This window comes from Anopheles moucheti, chromosome 3 (genome assembly GCF_943734755.1).
Source record: "Anopheles moucheti chromosome 3, idAnoMoucSN_F20_07, whole genome shotgun sequence".
In the NCBI taxonomy this organism is placed as follows: Eukaryota; Metazoa; Arthropoda; class Insecta; order Diptera; family Culicidae; genus Anopheles; species Anopheles moucheti.
Genome location: NC_069141.1, coordinates 31,394,906 through 31,413,709, shown reverse-complemented (window position 1 = coordinate 31,413,709; position 18,804 = coordinate 31,394,906). Strand labels below are relative to the sequence as shown.

Below are 18,804 nucleotides of genomic sequence, written 5' to 3'. Positions count from 1 at the left end.
ACGCGCATCGGAGCATCTAAGCGAATGAGGAAATGGCGTTGCCTTGAAACAATATTGAAAGCCCCCATTGGAGAGGAAAATTTTGTACTTTAAATTTTTTGGTTATTTATATCCCTTCATGATGTTAATGTGCACGTTGAACCATTTTCATGAAACTGGTTTAGCGTGTGCGGTGCACTGTTCGCCCATGCACCAGTAAAGGTGAATCAATTAAGGGTTTGAAAAAGGCGAACGTGTGTGCATTCGCTTGTAAATTTCGCAGAATTCACTTCCATCCACGCGGTGCGGTGTGAAACACTTTTTAAGGTTTTTACGGTGCCAATCCGTGGGTGAAACTCCTTGGGAGCCGTATTCCCCGCAAAATGGTTCAAACATTGAAACTCGTCAGAAACGCACTGAATCATGCCACACCGAACAGCGCGTGATTGCTGGTGGATACAATGTTGTAACGTTAATTTGGAATTTAAATTTAATCTGCTTGTTCTTTAACGAAAGCGACCGTGTAACATTGTTTCCCCGTACACCGTGCTCATTTATCGAATTTTTGAAGTTGGGATAATCTGATTTTAAGCCAGCAAAACAGTGAAGTAACAAACAATTAGACGAACGTCTCCCCGGGTGGGAAGGCATTTTTCAACTTGATCGATCGTGTTGCCCCGTTGCATCGTCCCGGTTCGAATCGAATAATTTACATTCATCTGTTTAACTGCAGTGGATTAGTCTTTGGCTTTCGACTATGCGGCTGTGACTTTGCGCTAAAACCAAACGTCGAACATACTGAAAACGATCGTTTTTTATTACGCTCCGTCCAACGGCGTCCGAAAACGAAAAGAACGCCCGCGACATTCAAGCGTTAGGTGTGCAGTAAATCTCAGCTCCTTAATCGATTCAACACGGGTAGATGACTCGGAAGGGTCGTCAGATGTCTGGGGCATCTTAAATCTTACTGCATCGCCCGCATGGTGGCACACGCCCCCGGAACGCTGGGTCTTTTTTGATCCGATTGATCGCAATCTGATTCGCACCTTGAAAGCATCGTGTTAGAGATTGAGCTGTGAGCAGCTCGGAAAGTTATAGCCTTTCTGGGACCAGAATCCCCCACGCTGCAACACGTCAAACATTAAACATTTATGCTACCGTTGCTTTTGTTTGATCGAGCGAAAGGAAATCTCCATGAACGAGGCGTCGAATGGACAACCGTGTGGAAGACGTGGAAGCATTATAGATGCAGGAAGATGATAAGCTGGCACACGCCACTCTCTTTGGGGGGGCGGGAGGAGAATTTATTTATTCAAACTTTTAACATCCCCAGTTCCTGTTGTTTTTAGGGGAAACCAATCAAATTGTGGAAGTTTTCTATTTTGCTTTCATATTTTCTTTTGCTTTTGATATGCGTTTTGCCTACCCAGGATATGCACCTTTTTCCCCACCATCGACTGTATTTGGTCCGATTTCCCGTTTGCGTTTCCATTCGACGGGAAGCCACCCAAGAAACGGAAGATAGCAGCAAAACAATCGAATACAAAACAGAAAATTCTTCAACCATCAACATCAACAGTAGGGCTCTACGCATTCGGTAGACATATCCTAAATAAAGAAATCGGCTTGAAATGTAAACAAAAGCAAACTCCCCGGGTTGCGTTCCTGTTGCTTCGCGCGACCTTCTTACGTCACACTGAGTTGCCTGCACGCACACGCATATATTACCCACAGTTCCGTGACCTTTCGGAAGTTCCATATCTCAACGGAGCAAAAATGTTGAGTTTGGAAATTAAATCAAAGCAAAGGAAGGAAAAGACGAACAGCCCACGCAAACGCCTGTCAGTCAGTCAGGCTGATGAAGGCGCCCACGAATTGTCCGAACCTCAAGATGCTTATCGATGAGTTCAACTCCCGCTCGTGTCTGGTGGGGAATTCGTGGGTCCTTCTGGTACACCCTAGAACAGAAAGCAAGTCATTTTCCTTGAAGGGTTCTGAAAGTTCCTTTATTTTGATTCCCGTTGAAGTCCCCGGAGGAGGGACTTGATGATGGAATGTAACGAAAATTTTTCAAACGCCTCGCCTTGACGATGTTGCTGAAAGGTTTTGTGGGAAGTTGCCGTTGTTTCAATTTCCGCTTCCGTAGAATGTCTCTCTGGCAACACCTAATGAAGCCCGTTGACCCGTCGGAATTGAAATTAGGTTAGTACGGTCGAAGCCGACGAGGATTTTCTGTCGCCTTTCGGCCCATAACCCATTTATGTTTTGGGTGAGGGTAGTGAGAATGACTGCTTTACGATAGTGGTTTTGCTCCGGCGGAGATGGGAAGAACACAAGAAAAGGGATACTTGTGAAGCAAATGTAACTAATTAGGTTATTTTTATTAATTTCTTTCCATCAACACTTGCCTCATTAGTAGCTTTGAAGGCGAAATTCGGTTTTCGGTGTGTTTTTCGGAGAGTTTGAGAAGGATGAGAAGAGAAATTGTCGATCGCAAAAGGGTTGAAAGGTGATTCTATGGCCCAATATTGAATTTTGTCCAATATTTCCAACCCCGGCTCAAAGTTTTCGATGATGATGGGTCTTTTGCGTATCGCTACCAGCCAAAATTCGTTTTGTGTTTTGCTCAGGAAAATGGTTCCTTTTAATGAACGATTCTAATATCTTTTGGGTTACAGCGAACGAGGGAGTGCATAAACATGCCAAAAGTTCCACAAGTTCGTTCCGTTAAAGACCCAGAGCTCGGTTGGGGAACTTTCCGACAGTAACGCGTCTCTAGTTTCTCGTGAAAGTACATCAGCTTAATTTTTAGTTATAATTTCGGAGTTATTGTTAAACCTCATCAAGCGATTCAAGAGTTCCACGAAAAGGAGGGTGGCATTGATTGGGGAATAAGAGAAACTTCAGGACCGGAAATCCTGCCTACCAAATCTGTGTTCCAATGTTCCGAAAACATCTCAACTTCACCACAAACTGCAGGGCACTCCACTAATGAATGCATCGAATTACTCACTCCCCAGCACTCAGGTGACGGTGGCTAATTCATTATGCACGACAGCAAATTCGTGCCACGTGACACGTGAGAATTTTTGCTGCAACGGCTGTCCAACGGCGCACAATTGGACATCGAACGCACCGCGGTTACTTCTGGGTTTATGGATTCATTTTTCAAACCGGAGCTGCCGGGTTCAGGTGTGTGTGTGTGTTTCAATTCCCTTTGATTGCATATTATTATTGTTTCGAGGGTCCCCCCCCCCCCCCCACATCTCGCTAGGGGTAGGTGACATCGCCGACACGGAAATCAGTGTTAAATCCCGACGAGTCCGCCAGACTGACAGTTCGTCAAAGTGCAATTATCCCTTTTGCCATGCATCAACACCATCATGGTGGGACATGGATGAGAGACAGCACCAGACGAACAACACAGGCAGAAGGACCGCTTTCCATGTCCCTAAAAAGAACTCCACACAGTTGTGATGAGAGACAAACAACTCCCCCTATTTCACAAAACTGCACCGCTGCACTGCAACATAAGTAAACTGTCCGTTCTCCAAATGCCTTTAAACCCTTTCGAACCTCTCCCCGTACCTTTTCGTGTTCGTGTTCGTCGATGGAAAATAAACAAAGAAACACAACGTGGAAAAACAAACCGGCTATAAATAACGTACCGTTTTCCTACACGCCACGGTGTTGTGATGCTACCGACTGTTACTGTAGTGTACAGAGTCACTACTGGCTGCATTTCTGAACCTTGGGCCCTAGCCGAAAGGTGTTGTTACTAGCTCGACGCTCGAAGTAAGACGCAGTGTGGTCCAGTTAGGACGGCGGGCGCCAGTGTCAGCCATTGAGAAGGGTTAATTTTGGGGACTATTTTTATTCGCCTCTAAACAACCCGCGCTCCGTTAAAACAATGTTCTGCGGACTCGATTCGGCGTTGTCTATTTTGGGCCCTCTAGAGAATGGGTGTAATATTACTGGTGGTTGACAAATCAATCTATTACACACTCAGGCGATGAAGACAATGCTTAAGTGGCAAAGGAAACGATTAGGAGTTTAATGATAATGCGACAAACTGATTACCAATTGCCATCGGAGCACGATTCCGACCAAGCCCCCAAATTTCAAATTGTTTTCCAAGGATTTCCAATGTTTTCTGACCACACACGTCCGTACAAATTTCAACTCAAATCAATTGCATTAAAAGGTACAAAGTGTACTGTTTACTTCGAAGTGTACCAAACACGACCAGCATTTTGGGGTAAAGAACGGGGCCAACGCCTCTTGGGAAACATGTGGGAAAACCCGCGATTTAGATGATGGATTATGGATTGACACGCGAATGCGGGACCACCTTTCGCCGGCGACCGCACTCTTTGTGGCTGTTCTATGGCCGTTCGGTCGCTTTGCGAAGGGTTTTTCTAATTTGTTTATTTGTTTGCGTTTGAAGTGCTGTGTTTGTAAATGTTCATGTGGAGTCACCATGTGGAGACTTATGACCAGTGTTACTGTGTTAGGGAAAAATGTGGCAATTAACATCTCAGTAAGTGAAGTGTGTGTTGGGGTTTATGATACACGTGGAAAGTGAAATCCCATTCCCATTTCGGTCCAGGCTGACCGGTGTACTAGTGAGTGATTATGAAAGAATCAAAGGAAAGCATCGTACAGTAGTAGTATATACCAAAGCGAAGAAAATTAAATCGTCAAGCCCCCCACGACCCCGTGTTAGAAATGATTGATGAATGAAACGGTGTCCAATCGGCGGAAGTGATTTTCGGATTCAATTCGGGTGCGAATTGATTAACGAGATAACATCACCACACTGGCTTCGGTTTGCCAAAGGGCGTTGGGGGTCTGTTCTGTTTTGAAATTTCTGGTGTGAACCTCGGGTGTGAACAAGTGCGGCCATAATGTTGGGCCGATGTGTTAGTGGTCAGGGATCAAGCGACGATCTTTCTGTGACGAAAAATCTATCGCAGGTAAGAGTAGAGATAAGAACAAACGATACGTCAACAAATTTATTTATTTATTTATTTTACGGAAAATAATTTGCCCGCCCATAAGGCTTAGCATAAGGAATTTTATAGTCTAATCTTAAATCTAATAACGCGTCAGAGGAGGAAACAAACTAAACATAGAGGATTATAATGAGTCATCAATTAGTCGGGTCCGAAAAGCAGATATCGAGATGTTATAATCGAAATGATAAAAAAGCAGTTAAATGATTTCATAGCTCACAGAAAAGGATAATTTTGGCCGTAAGAGGTAAGGCGCGCCGGAATGATTGTAGGAGGATGGGAACGGAGACGACGACAAGGAACATGTAGGTTAGGCATAGATAGTAAGGATGAGGCATCAATATTGTTGAGGAGAATCTTAGCGATGAAAATGGCTTGCGTATGTGAGGGGAGTGATTTTAGATCTACAATTCCCAGCATACTACAACGAATGGAGTAGGGAGGCATCGGTACATTGGAATTTCGAATCAATGATCCGATTGCAATTCTAGTAAACTTTTTTTTTAATGTTAACTACTCGTTGAAGTGCGGTGACACCGTCCGGAGCCCAGATCTCACATATATAATAGTAGATCTAATCCAGCAGCAATACAGCGCCTTTAGACAGAGGGGTTCACCCAGAACTTTGCGAGTTTTAGCCACTACACTGTCTATATGTTCCTTAAAGGGCAATGACTCATCAAGCCATACGCCGAGGTCTTTTACAAGAGACACTCGTTGTATGGTAGAGTTGAGAAGTGAATAGTTTGTGATTGTTTTCCTAGCGTTGTGATGTCCAAAGGATATAGAATAGCATTTTTGTGCGCAAAGTTCAAGCCCATTCAAGCCCACACACCATGAACATAAAGAGTCGAGGTAGGATTGAAGCAAACGTACAAAATTTGTCGAAGACACAGGAAGAAATAATTTGATATCGTCGGCATACAGCAAGTGTCCATTATAAGGTAAAACATTAATGCGGTCATTTATAAATAAGATAAATAAAAAAAGGACTAAGGACGCTTTCTTGGGGTACACCAGACAGACCAGTAAATTCACAGGACAGAGAGCTACCAACGCGAACAATATATTTACGATCAGATAGAAAGGATGAGATCCACCTTAGCAAAGGATCTTCAAACCGTTAACGTTAACGTTAACGTTAACAATTTATGTGGTATGCTATCGCAAGCTGCTCGGAAATCTATATAAAATGTGTCAACTTGCCTACCAGCAACAAGGTGTGTTTAAGGAAAAGGATATAAAAGGAAGGATATAAAACACATAAGATTAGATGTAGTTGAACGTTTTGGCATGAAACCATGTTGATGTTGGGATATAATTGGCGAAACAAAAGGTTGTATTGAGGAGAAGACAAAAGACTCGAATAATTTAGCACATGCATTTTGAATAGAAATTCCTCTGTGGTTAGACATGTCAGATATCCACTAACAAAAAGATTATTTTCGTGTCATTTTATCGAAGCATTATATTTTATCCTGGCTTTGGACAACTTAATATTCCAAGAAATTAACAATCGTTTACACGTAACATAACGCATGGAGCAATCATTTTCATCTTCTAATCCCTTCGTGACGACACAAGCTAAACTCCACAGCACGTTTCTCGCCAATAACAAACTCGCAATTTAATTTCCTAAAATAACTCTTCGAGACAGCGACTGAGTCGCTACTGACCTTAGTACATATCATGCCCCGAACCTGCCAACGGGCCTGAACCTGGCGACAGCTTCTCCCGCGACAGACCGGAAGAATAGTAGCGTTAGGAAGGTGATGTGAGCAAAAACACTTACGGACAGCCAAGCTAAACCATCGGAATAAAAGCAAACGAAACGATCGTAGGGTCGGGTTGAAGCTGGAATCACACACGTACATGAGCGTAAAAAGGGAAAACTTCGGTACACGTGCACTCGAAAGAGCAGGATCGACTTTTGCGATGCTTTTTGGCGTTGGCAACGGGGCGGGGAATAAGATCAGCTTCATAAAGTTAGAAAACGACTCGGGAGGTAATTAATTATGTTGCAGATTCGTTTTGTTTCTTTTTTGACTGGAACGTTTTTTTTGTTTCTTTTCTGTGGCAGTCTCGGTTGTTCTCTACGATCGCGCTACTTCCAGCAGACTGATGAGGTCCGTGGGTGCCCTGGAGCCATGTTCAGGAAACTCTTGTAGGAAAATATTGTTCTTGTGATGCAAAAAAATATGGTTGAATAGACTTGTACTACACGTACTCCGCTACTCCGCTGTTAATACCCACTCATATGTGGCATGAAGGAGAAGTTTTTTTTGTGCTAGCCGACTTTACTGTGTAAGGCACGCCAAGGAGACGGCATAAAGTTACGATGGAAAAACTAGGAATAGAGCAGTGAAGGCGGAAAGGTCATGGAAAATGAAAAAAGCGACCTCACAACCATAAATAACTCGCGTTAGGATGTGTCTTACTGTGACGATGCGATGGAGAAACGTATGATGGTGTGCCAATGCTAACTCCATTCGCGAGGTGCGATTTTCCACCAGCGTTGGAAAAGCACATCGACGCTCCTCACTCACTCACTCCACGCACGTGTGTCCCCGATGGGTTGGGCCCCCATCGACTCATGCTTTTCAAGGGACGTTTAACGAGGTTTCAAGTATGGTCACACTTTTTAGCACGTTTTTATAGGATGACATTAAATTAATGCCTGCTCTTGAAAAGGTTCCACAATGGCAGCAAAAAAACAAAAAAGCCTGGCTCCCGTTGAGTGGTCCCAGTGGTATGAATTTGAAGCCTTAATTCCGCTTAATTTTTCTGACCGTAGGAATACCGTAGGAATGGTCGGAGTATTTGACTAATTTCGCTCCAGAATGCATTAGAGTATGTGTCCTCCGCGGGACACCAAAAACCATTAAAGCTTCGTCCTTTCGTACGCACAAAAGCAATTATTTTTTGTGCGAAAAAATATGTTTCCCCAGCGCCATTTACAGCTGATTAATCCTAAACCATGCACAGCTCGGAGCGAATATTTGGCGTCAGGTTGGGAAAATACTCCCCCAGTGCGTACACATGCTTAGCATGCAGAGCGTGCCCTTCTTTGTGTGGCTAAGTGTGAGCAAAAAGAAAATCAAGAAGATGGCAAAAATGTGTTGAGAAGATAAAAAAATAATCATCTTTTAAAAGACGCTTCCGAATGGGTGGTGGGGGACCTGAGCGCGTTAAAGCGGAAACAAACCACGCGACGCTTGTGAAAGTGAGCGCGAGCGAAAGATAAATTACCAAACGAAAAGAACATTATGAAGCTATGCTGCCGACACACCTCCTTCACCCGGGATGCTTTCCCGCTTTCCCGTTCTATCAAAGGCTGCTGCTTGAAGTGCGTAACAGTTCTGAATGGGGAAAGGAAAATCAAGAGATTTTCCAAGTCGTGCGACATAATCGGTTCATGGCGCGTGGTAGAAAACGGCGCGATCAAAATTTCTCGACGAAGCAGGGGGGGATTTCATCATTTCATCTACTGGGGCGTCTGGGGCGGAACCGAGATCAGAGCTCTTTGGAAAAAAAAACAGGAGGGATGAAACAACCACGCTGATTCCACGGTTGGATTTTAATTGGGAAAATGAAACATGCCGCACCGCAGTCGCAGTGACGTCTTAGTGGAGCTTACGCTTCATTACGGGTGGCGGAGTAAAGGCGACAATCAGAAGAAGGGTGGGAGGCCTGGTGAATGATCTCCACCACCAGTGCAATGTTGATTGCCAACGATGAATTGTTGATGTGATTTGGCAGTTTATTTATTTTCTCACCCAGCTTGTCGCATTAAGGGGTGTTTTTTCCCCCCCTTAACTCGGCAAAGCCGAAAGATGATGAAAGAACGCTTTATTTGAAGAGATGCTCGTTTGAAGAAGTAAAGGCAGGAAAAGTACCTGTTTCGATAGGGAAGGTGAGTTTCGTGTGGAAGTTCAAAAGTGACACAAACTGTGTCAGTTTGTGAAATATTTCGAATTGATCAAAGGTTTCTGCTTTGCAGGGAGATAAATATGGACTTCCGCCAAAAAAAAAAAACAGCTGCCATACATCACATCATTAACCTAATTTTCTTTGGAGTGTACTCAAAAAAAGTGGACAACCCAACGACGCCATTTAGCGTTATTACTGCTCTATTTTCATGTTTCCTATGAGCTGGGGCGTAAAAAGGGCCTGGATGCAGCTCCAAACGAACGTCCATTAAACGCCCCAGAAGGACGAAGAAGATCTCATCCCATCGAATAAAACAAATAGCAGTTCCTTGAGCAGTGCCAAATTGCAGCCAAAGTATGCTCGTTTGGGAGCTCGTTCCGATTAATGCCAGCCTGCAGTTTGTTCTGATTGTTGGCGAAGGAGCACACCGAAAGGAGACGGAAAAAAAACTAGCACTTGTGTGCGATTTGGGATGCTTTTTTTTGCGTTCTACACACCAAGAATCTGCTGACTCTTGCTTAGCCGTAATGTGGAGCCTTTCCTAAAGCAAGAATGCATTTTATATCTCTCTTAGCACTTCTTTTCTTCTGCTTCGCTGATGTTTTTTTTGTGACCAACAAGAGCCTCCATAAGTTCGGGGCACAATTTTTGGGTGATTTAAAATTTATGGACCAAAATTTCCTACTTTTATTGGACACCATTTGTCTTCGCTCCGGAAGCAAATGGAGCAGGCTGGCGGGCGCGCGTGCCAAGCGGACTGTAACAAGCCCATGTTACGGACGTCTGTTAGCCGATGGTAAAATGCCGCTACGTCACTCTAATATCTAAGCTATCGTTGTGCAAACGTTGAGTAAAGTCCGAGAGAAAAGGATACTGCCGTAGCGTGGAAACACAGATGTACATCACAATCCTTACGCATCAAGATGTGAATATTGCATGAAGAATAGACCCTAATGCCCCAAGGCTCGAAGCGGGATAGTGCTGTAAAAGACTCCTCCACGATTTCTCCAAGGAGTTTCCATGTTTCCATTGAGCACTATTCTATCTGGACAAAAAGGGGAGCTAAAGCTTGTAACAAATGTGAAGAACGGAGTTCTTGTCTTACTGTCCTGTTCATGTCATTCCGTTTGTCGTTTTGCAGTCTGTCTACGTGATTTCTACATTTCTAGTAATGCTTCGTCGCAATGGTCAACGAGCTACACTCACGTACGTCCAGAGCACCATATGTCGCACCGCCTTCTAACCTTCCAAGCTAACGAATCATATTTGTACAAGCCTGATTGTCACTGGATGTTGAATAAATTTAATAATACTAATGCGCATCGTTATCTTCCTTGGGACTCACATATTCTTTTTTGGTCTATTTTGAACCCTAATCCTTATCTGTTTGTTATTTTTTCTAATTTCGTCCTTCACAGATCTACACCGACTGGGCCAACTATTATCTCGAAAGGGCAAAGTCGAAACGGAAGGTATCCGACCTGTCCGCCGACTGTCGCGATGGACTACTGCTGGCAGAGGTAATCGAAGCCGTCACCACCTTCAAAGTACCTGATTTGGTGAAGAAACCAAAAACTCCTCAACACATGGTGAGTACGGGAAATGTTTTGTTTCAATTTGAATTTCCTACCAACCAGGGCTACGTCTTGGATGAGTTCTTAACATTCCTTTGCTACGTTTTGCTTGTCGGATCCGACTTGAAAAATACTATTTTTCTTTCCTCAAGAGAGATCTCTTGGAAAGGAAAAACTCTTGACGAAAGACGGAAAGAACGATAAATCAATTACCGCCATAAATCATACTTATTAATAACAATCAGTTCACCATAAATCATCACCAACAACCAGAGCGGATATGATTCCGTGCGGTATGAGAAGAGTGACGAACGACGACGACGACGACGACGACGACTGCTGGTATGCATTCGCGCACCAGTTCGCGGGCGCCTGTTTCGCCCTTTCCATTATGTCTATTATGATTACACCCGTGGAGGGCCATTGGCCTTTGCCGGCAAAAGGGTTCCCGGTGCATTACGTGTTTCTATTTTATTCCATGCATAATTAATTGGTGCATGCCTTTGGCTTTGCACATTGTATGCATGATAAGAAAAATATTTCCATGCCGGAAAAAGCAATGAAGGATTTGTTATGATATTATTGCATGAAACGACAATAAATCTTTGAGCAGAGTTTGTGATACAATAGTGAACAAATTTCATGAGACCTCATGGTGTATGGTTGCAACTGCAAACCCGATCGAAGCTCGATATCCATGTCTTTGATGATTGAAGAAATATTTTTCGTTAAAGCGCTAAAATTTATGCATTTCGCAGTACAAAAATTGCAAAAAGCTATTTTTATATGCATTAATTTGCCTCTTTTGTGACTATTAAAACAGGAAAAGATTTCACTTAAATATTTAAATATGAGTCTCTCAGGATGTCACTGATGGTATGAAAAATATGTCCATGCAATATGGTCCATGAAAGCAATGAAGGATTTGTTATGATATTATTGCATGAAACGACAGTAAATCTTTCAGCAGAGTTTGTGATACAATAGTGAACAAATTTCATGATACTTTATTGTGTATAGTATAGCAATTGTTGTCATGTTGGTTGTGACCAATCCAAACCCGATCGAAGCGCGATATCCACGTCTATGATGATTGTAGGAATATTCTTCGTTAAAGCGCCAAAAGCTATGCAATTCGCAGTACAAAAATTGCAAAAAGCTATTTTTATATGCGTTAATTTGCCGCTTCTGTGACTATTAAAACGGGAAAAGCTTTCCTTTAAATCCTTAAGCGTGAGTCTCTCAGGATGTCATTGCATTTATTCCTTACTTCAAATACTCCCAGGTGAGTTTCATCTTTTGGAGCTGCACTAAGAACCAGCGATCCATGTCAACTCTAGGGAGTTGGAGCGTTGAAAGCATTCCAGCACTTAGCGTACCAGAACCTATCGACGGACATCGATTGGAAGCGAACAATGATGTGGCATCACAAGCGGCAGATGAAAAATTGCTCTATCATCGCATTCACTTTTCTACCGGCCGTTATGGAAGTGTTCCCCCTAGAGACCAAGCGGAGGACTTTCTTTCCTCTCGAACCGACTGCAACGGGGAAGGGAGTAATCATCAATTTAATCAACGTTCTATCTAAATTGAAAATAATTCGCTCTAAAAGCAACTAGATGCGATTCGATTACGGTTGCCTGCCTGCGTTGCGGCTTATGAAGCATTTGGAGCAGAGCAGTGGAAAGAATGCCCAACGCATGCACAGAACATGCTTTTCCATCTGGACGCGAGCCACTATTCCCATCCTTTTATCGGGTTATCATCGGTTGGGTTTTATCGGCCATTGGGCTCCGGCTCTGGCAGCCCAGTTGTTCGTGCGGCATGGTTATTTAATTGCCGGAGTTGACCAGTCCTGCTGGGAAAACCGAAACCGAAAGGAGACCAAGAACGACACAAACGGGCTAGTCTTTTTTTTTTCCTCCCGTACGCACTGCGGGTGGGTTAGTGTTTTTCCTTCGGGTATCGTGCGAGTGCGTCGAGGGTCGTGTTCTCTTGCGGCGATTGCGTTTGTCTTCGATTAATGTTGTCGATGAAAGCGTGCTGTGAACGCGAGCACCCACCGATTGCTTGCCTTCACGACCTCCACCTAATGGACGATGAGTTTGCATGTGAACGTTGTCAGTTGCAGGGAGTCGAGGGCGCACTCTAACTTGCATTTGTTGCGTTGTGGCATCATTCCATCGTTGGGGCACACCACACTGTTAGAACGATATCGGGTAACAATTGTGTCGGACCGTGCAAAGCTCAAACAAGCCTATCGGATCATGATTTATGGTGCATTCTCATCGGGGGCACAAAACCCGGTTTGTTTGTGTCTGAAGTCAATATTGGAGACCGCTGCCCCGAACGCTGATTAAATCACAATTCTCAAACCCTTAGACCAAACCAGAGAGTCAGAAATTTATTCCGCCTTGGATGTAAAATGTTCCCCGGACAGAAAATCTGACACCATCGTTTAGTTATCCGAGTGTCAAAATTGGTATCTCCGATCACGTAAATGTTTGATTAAAGGAGCGAGTTTTTTTTTGGGTTGGTTGGCGACCAAATGCGGGCTCCAATGTTTAATTGAACTCCCACACATCTGCTGCAGCTCCGTGGAAGATGTCGTCTTTCGCTACGTCCGAGAACAATGCTCATTAGCATGATTGAAATGCAACGCATCTTCATTGTCTGTACCTCTTCAACTCCTCCGGAGTGGAGTGGCGTCATCAGCCCGCGGACAAAAGATATAATCCTCGCATCGTATGCATCAGAACCGAAACCCGGCCGGAGCGTTTGTCATCGTCGCGTCTTGCTTGCGCTGGTCTGAATCGTGGCTAGACGTAATAAATTCACGATGGACACTTGCATCCACTCGCACACTGTAATTGAAAGTGAGTGAGCTCATTCATGCGAAACAGGCCGCTTACGGTAGGCCGACCGACCGAGGCCGAGCGAAGAAACCGAGCTAAATCTAGCTTAAAACGGAAAGTCCCTCTGGATATTGAGGACTTGCTGGGATAAGAGGCCAAGAGGACATGGGTTCTGGAGCAACACACGATGGTGAACCGAAAATGAAGATCCACACTCACCACTTACCGCTCGGTGACTGGTGACGATGAACGATTCTGACGTTGATGATGATTCGATGCCGCGCACGCCACGAAAATCAAAACTGTCTTCCCCCGTTCTGTGGCTCAAAATATTGCATTGATTTACGACCAATCGTGAGCAGAATGTACAAAGCGGCACAACGTTCTATCTTGTTGCTGCAGGGTTGCAGCTTAAGGTAAGTTTACGAGGGTTTTCTGGGTGTGAAGTTGAACACTGTTTCACACCATGCCAAGAACCCTTTCCGTTAGCGTCAATATATGGAAAATTTGATACTGTAAGGCAAAGGGTAGAATATGTTGCCTCGCGTAATCGTAGGATATTTACAACGATGAAGGTTTAGAGCACGGTGAACGTTGCATCTGGTTGAAGATGCCAGCCGCCATATTCTAGTTCATATTCGTGTAGAATAGAACAAAAAACATTTGCTTCTCTACTGGTACCGATAATAAGATTTGGAACGTTGTTTTAACTCCAGTGGTTAAGTGATAGGTTCTTTGAATACCTACTAAATAGCTATAAGTTTTACGATGATTCGTCTAATCAATATTTACCGCAAAGAAAACCGTCAGCGCTGTTCTTATGAATTTAATATAAAAATTACACCAGATGTTTGATAAACCTCACCATACATTTTACGAGATTTTTTGTTTAATTTTGTCTGATTGAAACACAGTTGGTTCAATAATGAAAAACTCTGCTCGGTTGGTTTATATTCCAAAATATTTTACTCGATTCCCAAACACACTTTTCACTTCAAATCTCGCTGAAAGCTTAGCTTCCAAAAAGCCCCGAGGATGTACCAAAAATTCCACAACACACATAAAACCTCAGCCTGGAAAGCGGATTTGGGCCTCGCGGAACAGACAAAGTGAACAAACATACCGAAAGGCGGAGAAACATTTGGTTGTTTCCATGCTTTTTTTTTTATTTATCGTTTCTACGGGGTTAACTTTGTTACGTGCCGCCGCCCAATTTCGCCACCCGATGAAACGTCTGGTCCGGTGGTATACGTACGTACGCGAAGATATTTAAATCAATAAATTCGTTTCGCTCTTCGGTGCACAAGATTTTTCCCCAACGCCTCTTTGCTTCAGCCGGCAAGTGTGCCCTGCTTTTTTTTTTGTTGCTGTTTCACTTCCCACTTTGGACATGGTGGAGTTGGTTGGTTCTCGATTTGTGGAAGGTGAAGATGGCCTGCCTTTTATGCTGCTGTAGATGCTTTCGGCCATTGGCGTTGGCATGTAAACACATGCTAATATCGACCAGATGTGTTCCGATTTGGTGTGTTTTTTGTTTCTCTCGAAAAGCTAGAATCTACGTGCTCTGTTCTGGCCGAATCGAGTGCCTGTCGGCACGCTTTCGGCATAGTTCAGCATCGCCACTGCACACTATAAACTATTCTCCGACTGCATTACGGTGAGTGCATTACTGGGGTGTCTGGTGTGGGATTTACTTACCTATGGGATGGAACCGAAGGATGAGCGATTTAATTAACTGCAGCTGATGTAGGAGGTTGTAGCTGGGAGGTGTTGGCTGACGACTGTGCACGGTAATTAGGTCAAATCGGATGCACTGCACTACCGTAAATGATGATGATGTTGCCGCTCTGCATAGGGCGTGCCGCGAGTGGTGAATGATGTGCTTTTCGGAGTGAGGTTAATGCTGGTGATGCAACGAATTTCTATTTATCGGAGGATTTAAAGATAGCTATGGCAAATATTTTTCCAAAAGCAATGCCTTAGCGTCTTCAAAGAATGTGTTTGAATAATGAAACAAACCCCGAAAAGAGCAAATAAATAATCATGACTTAGAAGCACTTTAAATAGTCATAAATTCTAACGCTTGCAGCACATAAATAGTTCAAGAAACATTCGATAAATACATTTACTTAAAAATATATCTCTTCCATTGCAATAACAATACTTTCTACAACTTTATTTGATGTTTGATAGGCCAACCATACACGTATTAGGGGCCCAGATTTGTGATGATTCAGGGCACGTACTCGTACACGATCAATCTTATCACAATGCCCCGCTGTGCTCAGTAATTATTTGCTTTCAATACAATCGCGATTCTGGTACCACGCGGATAATTGTGGTTTTTCATGTGCGCTACAGCACACGTGTGCTCCCCCTGGTACGCCATGCGATTTATGAAGTTGAAGTGCAACACACATGCACGAAAAACATCGATGCAAATCATTTCATTCGCGTATGTGTTTAGGGTGTTCCTGTAGATGGGGGGAGTAAGTAAATATATTTTATTGAAGCTGTTAACACAGCTCAGTACATCGGTTTGAGCTGCAGTTGCAGTTAGAGCCGTGTGATACGACCCCCAACTAAAGGGAAGTGTTGTGAAGGGGAAAGATTAATGATGATCAATTAAATAAACGTATTTGCACGGCAGTCACTGTACGGTGTGATAGCAACATATGCGCGGTGGCTCACGGTGAAGCAATAATTGCTATTTTCCTGCCATATTCAAGTTTTATAACATTCTGGAGCTGGTTTGGAGCATTTTTGGGAGCAGTCTGTTCTAGCAAGCATACCGTTCGCGAGCAACAATTTACTGCACTCGCGGGCATTATATTGTGTGTTCGGTCATTGGCTTTGCGGTAGCTCCATGTCCGATGGGGTTAGACTGTGGAGAGGTCGAGGTTCTCGCGATAGCACACGCGTAGCACAGTGCTTCGGCGAGAGGCTAAGGGAGGTACCCGTAAATTAGAGGCATCCGGTCCCGGGTGGTGGCGGGATGGATTAGCGTGACCGTTTCCGGCATCGGTTCCCGGATTTATGTCGAGGCGCGATCGTGAAATGATCTTTCCCGCGCGCCTCCCGGCTAGAATTCGGAACGACGCTTTTTCGTTCGTTCCTTTTTTGGGCAATTTAAATGTTCAGTGAGAATGGGAATGAAACAGCAAGAATCAATCCAGGTCTAGTTTTTTTCGCATGGAACTCTCGCATCTCCAAGGGATGTAGCGATTCTAGCCACACAAAATGCTAAGCATATCGCAACTAGACCCCGAGGACTAATTGGAAGAGTTCGTGAATCGGGGTTTTGCTAGCGTTTCAAACCCCATTTGCGAACTCGAATGAATGATTGAAATTGTGTTTGTCGCACAAAAAGCAGATCGTTTTAGTTGCAGGGGAAAAAAAATAAGACCACCGCTTTGGGTAAAACGAAACACTTTAGAATTGCGTGACTGTTGCTATTAAACTGTCGTCTCCGAATGTACCGTCATCAAAACCAAAGCATTTTGCTCTAGTCGCAAACCATATCTCAATAATCTCAGACCTTCCAAGCGTTTCTGTTTCTAGAGGGATTAACGAGCGCTAGGTCTGGAATTTGGAGAAGAATGATAAACAACTCAAAATACATTTGAAGCTAAATGGAATGTCTGACATTCAACATGCTACTGGAACGCTCCATGAAGTGATCTCCAGAGTGAGTTGAATGTCATTTTTTGACTCTACTTATAAAATCCTTTAACATAGCTCACGATGGCGCATATAAATTTAGATAAATTGCTCCAAAATGCCTGACTCTTCCATGTCCAAATTCCACCTCTCCGGCGACAAGCCAAACACGCGTATACAAATGTGTGGTCGCGCACGATATCGAGGGCAATATTTCGTCGCCATCGCCAACGAATGGCCGGGCAAATGAAGAGTGACAAACCCGCAGGTGGACATCATCGACGGGATATAAAACGCATGCTCCCTCGAGCACGGCTTGCCACTGTCGCTATAAATAGCCAATTTATGCTTTGGTGGTCGATGAAACACGCCTCATAAACCATGCCACGAGTTGACCACCCCGGACGTCAGCGTGACAGCTGGGTAGGGGGGTCACATACGGGATAAGTCTCGAGAGTCCCAAATATCGCCGAGTTCCGTGACCGTGCGTTAGACGCTACAAGATCTCACAGTAATACGGCGCCACGCCGATCGACGACGAGGACATTCATTAGTCAGTTGATTTATGTTGTTTCGATGGCTTAAACTGCAACTCACCAATCACGGCTTTGCGACGTGGCCAGGCTGTGGGAAATATGGTTTTGCATGGCGCATTGGCTTTGTAGTCAGCTCTCTTCGCCAACCAGACGCAAACCAATACGGCACGCACTGCTAAAGACCTCATTTCTCGTGACCTACTTTTTCCCATCGATACTGTCGCACGGTCGCTGCTGACTGCTTGAGGAGCTTCTCGAGCGGTTCTGGATGTACGGGGTTCGGTTCTTCTTCACGATATCTCCCTTTTGCCACATGCACTTCCGCTGCGAGCACTGTTTTGGGGAAGGAGTGCTCTGGCGGATAGAATTTCGCGCCATCCGTCATTAAGACAATGTGGTTCCGGGTCGGGCACTTGAGCGTTCGGGCACTATAAATAGCTCTTATGTAAGAGAGCTTGTCCTATTTTTGCCAACCTTCCAGCGTTCGGAGGGATCTTCTAGCCCATCTTAAAACGTTGCAGTTTAAGAGCGTGCTGTAGATTGCATCTCAATCCACGTTACACGCGAGGTGAATCTGATCGGCGCAATGGGAAACGGTGGCAGTGGCAGAGAAATTAAGAAGACGGGAAAATTTATGACAAAATGCTCTTAAGCATCCAACGGTTGGGCGGCGCCTTTTTCGATGGGAATTAAGTTGCACTTTTACCATCGTTCGGTGTTGACCAACCGGCAGCAAGCATGCAATTATCAAGCTACCGAACCGGTAGCATAACCTTTTTCTTCTCAATTAGTTGCGCTGCTTTGGTTGTATAAAACCGACGCCCAACGACTTCTGACAAGAGCTGGGAAAGACCTAACCCAACGTCAGGTCGACACTAAGACTAAGACGCTGGCGATGCATAAATCATACTAAATGTTCTGAAACCATGACCGCTGCCACATTCGGTAGGACACCTAAATCCTGCCGGAATGGTCGATGAAGAATTCAAGTCTCGCCCATTGCGCACATTGGAACGATGAAGAAGAACAACACAAAAAAACATATTAGTTGGCATCCCCATGGGGCTTTGGGGATAAATTTCAACACACTCTGTCCCGCCCCAATCGGTGGCGGGTGGTGTCGTTTAGAATCGGTTACAAGCATCTTCTGAACACCGTTCAGCTTGAACTCGCTGCTTGAACCTCAGCAGCAGAAGAAGGTGGATTTAATTTTTGAAATTTAATCGAGACAATAACCATCAAATGTGATGTGGTT

General features: G+C 44.2%; 1 protein-coding gene across 1 annotated transcript in view; it reads left to right on the top strand.

The window, feature by feature from the left end:
- Window positions 1-18,804, top strand: part of LOC128304892 (protein sickie) — a 294,004-nt gene that overhangs the window by 97,229 nt on the left and 177,971 nt on the right. Inside the window, exon 3 of the mRNA XM_053042134.1 lies at window positions 10,343-10,513. Within this exon, the coding sequence (XP_052898094.1) occupies window positions 10,343-10,513 (171 nt within the window). The remainder of the gene's footprint in view (window positions 1-10,342; window positions 10,514-18,804) is intronic.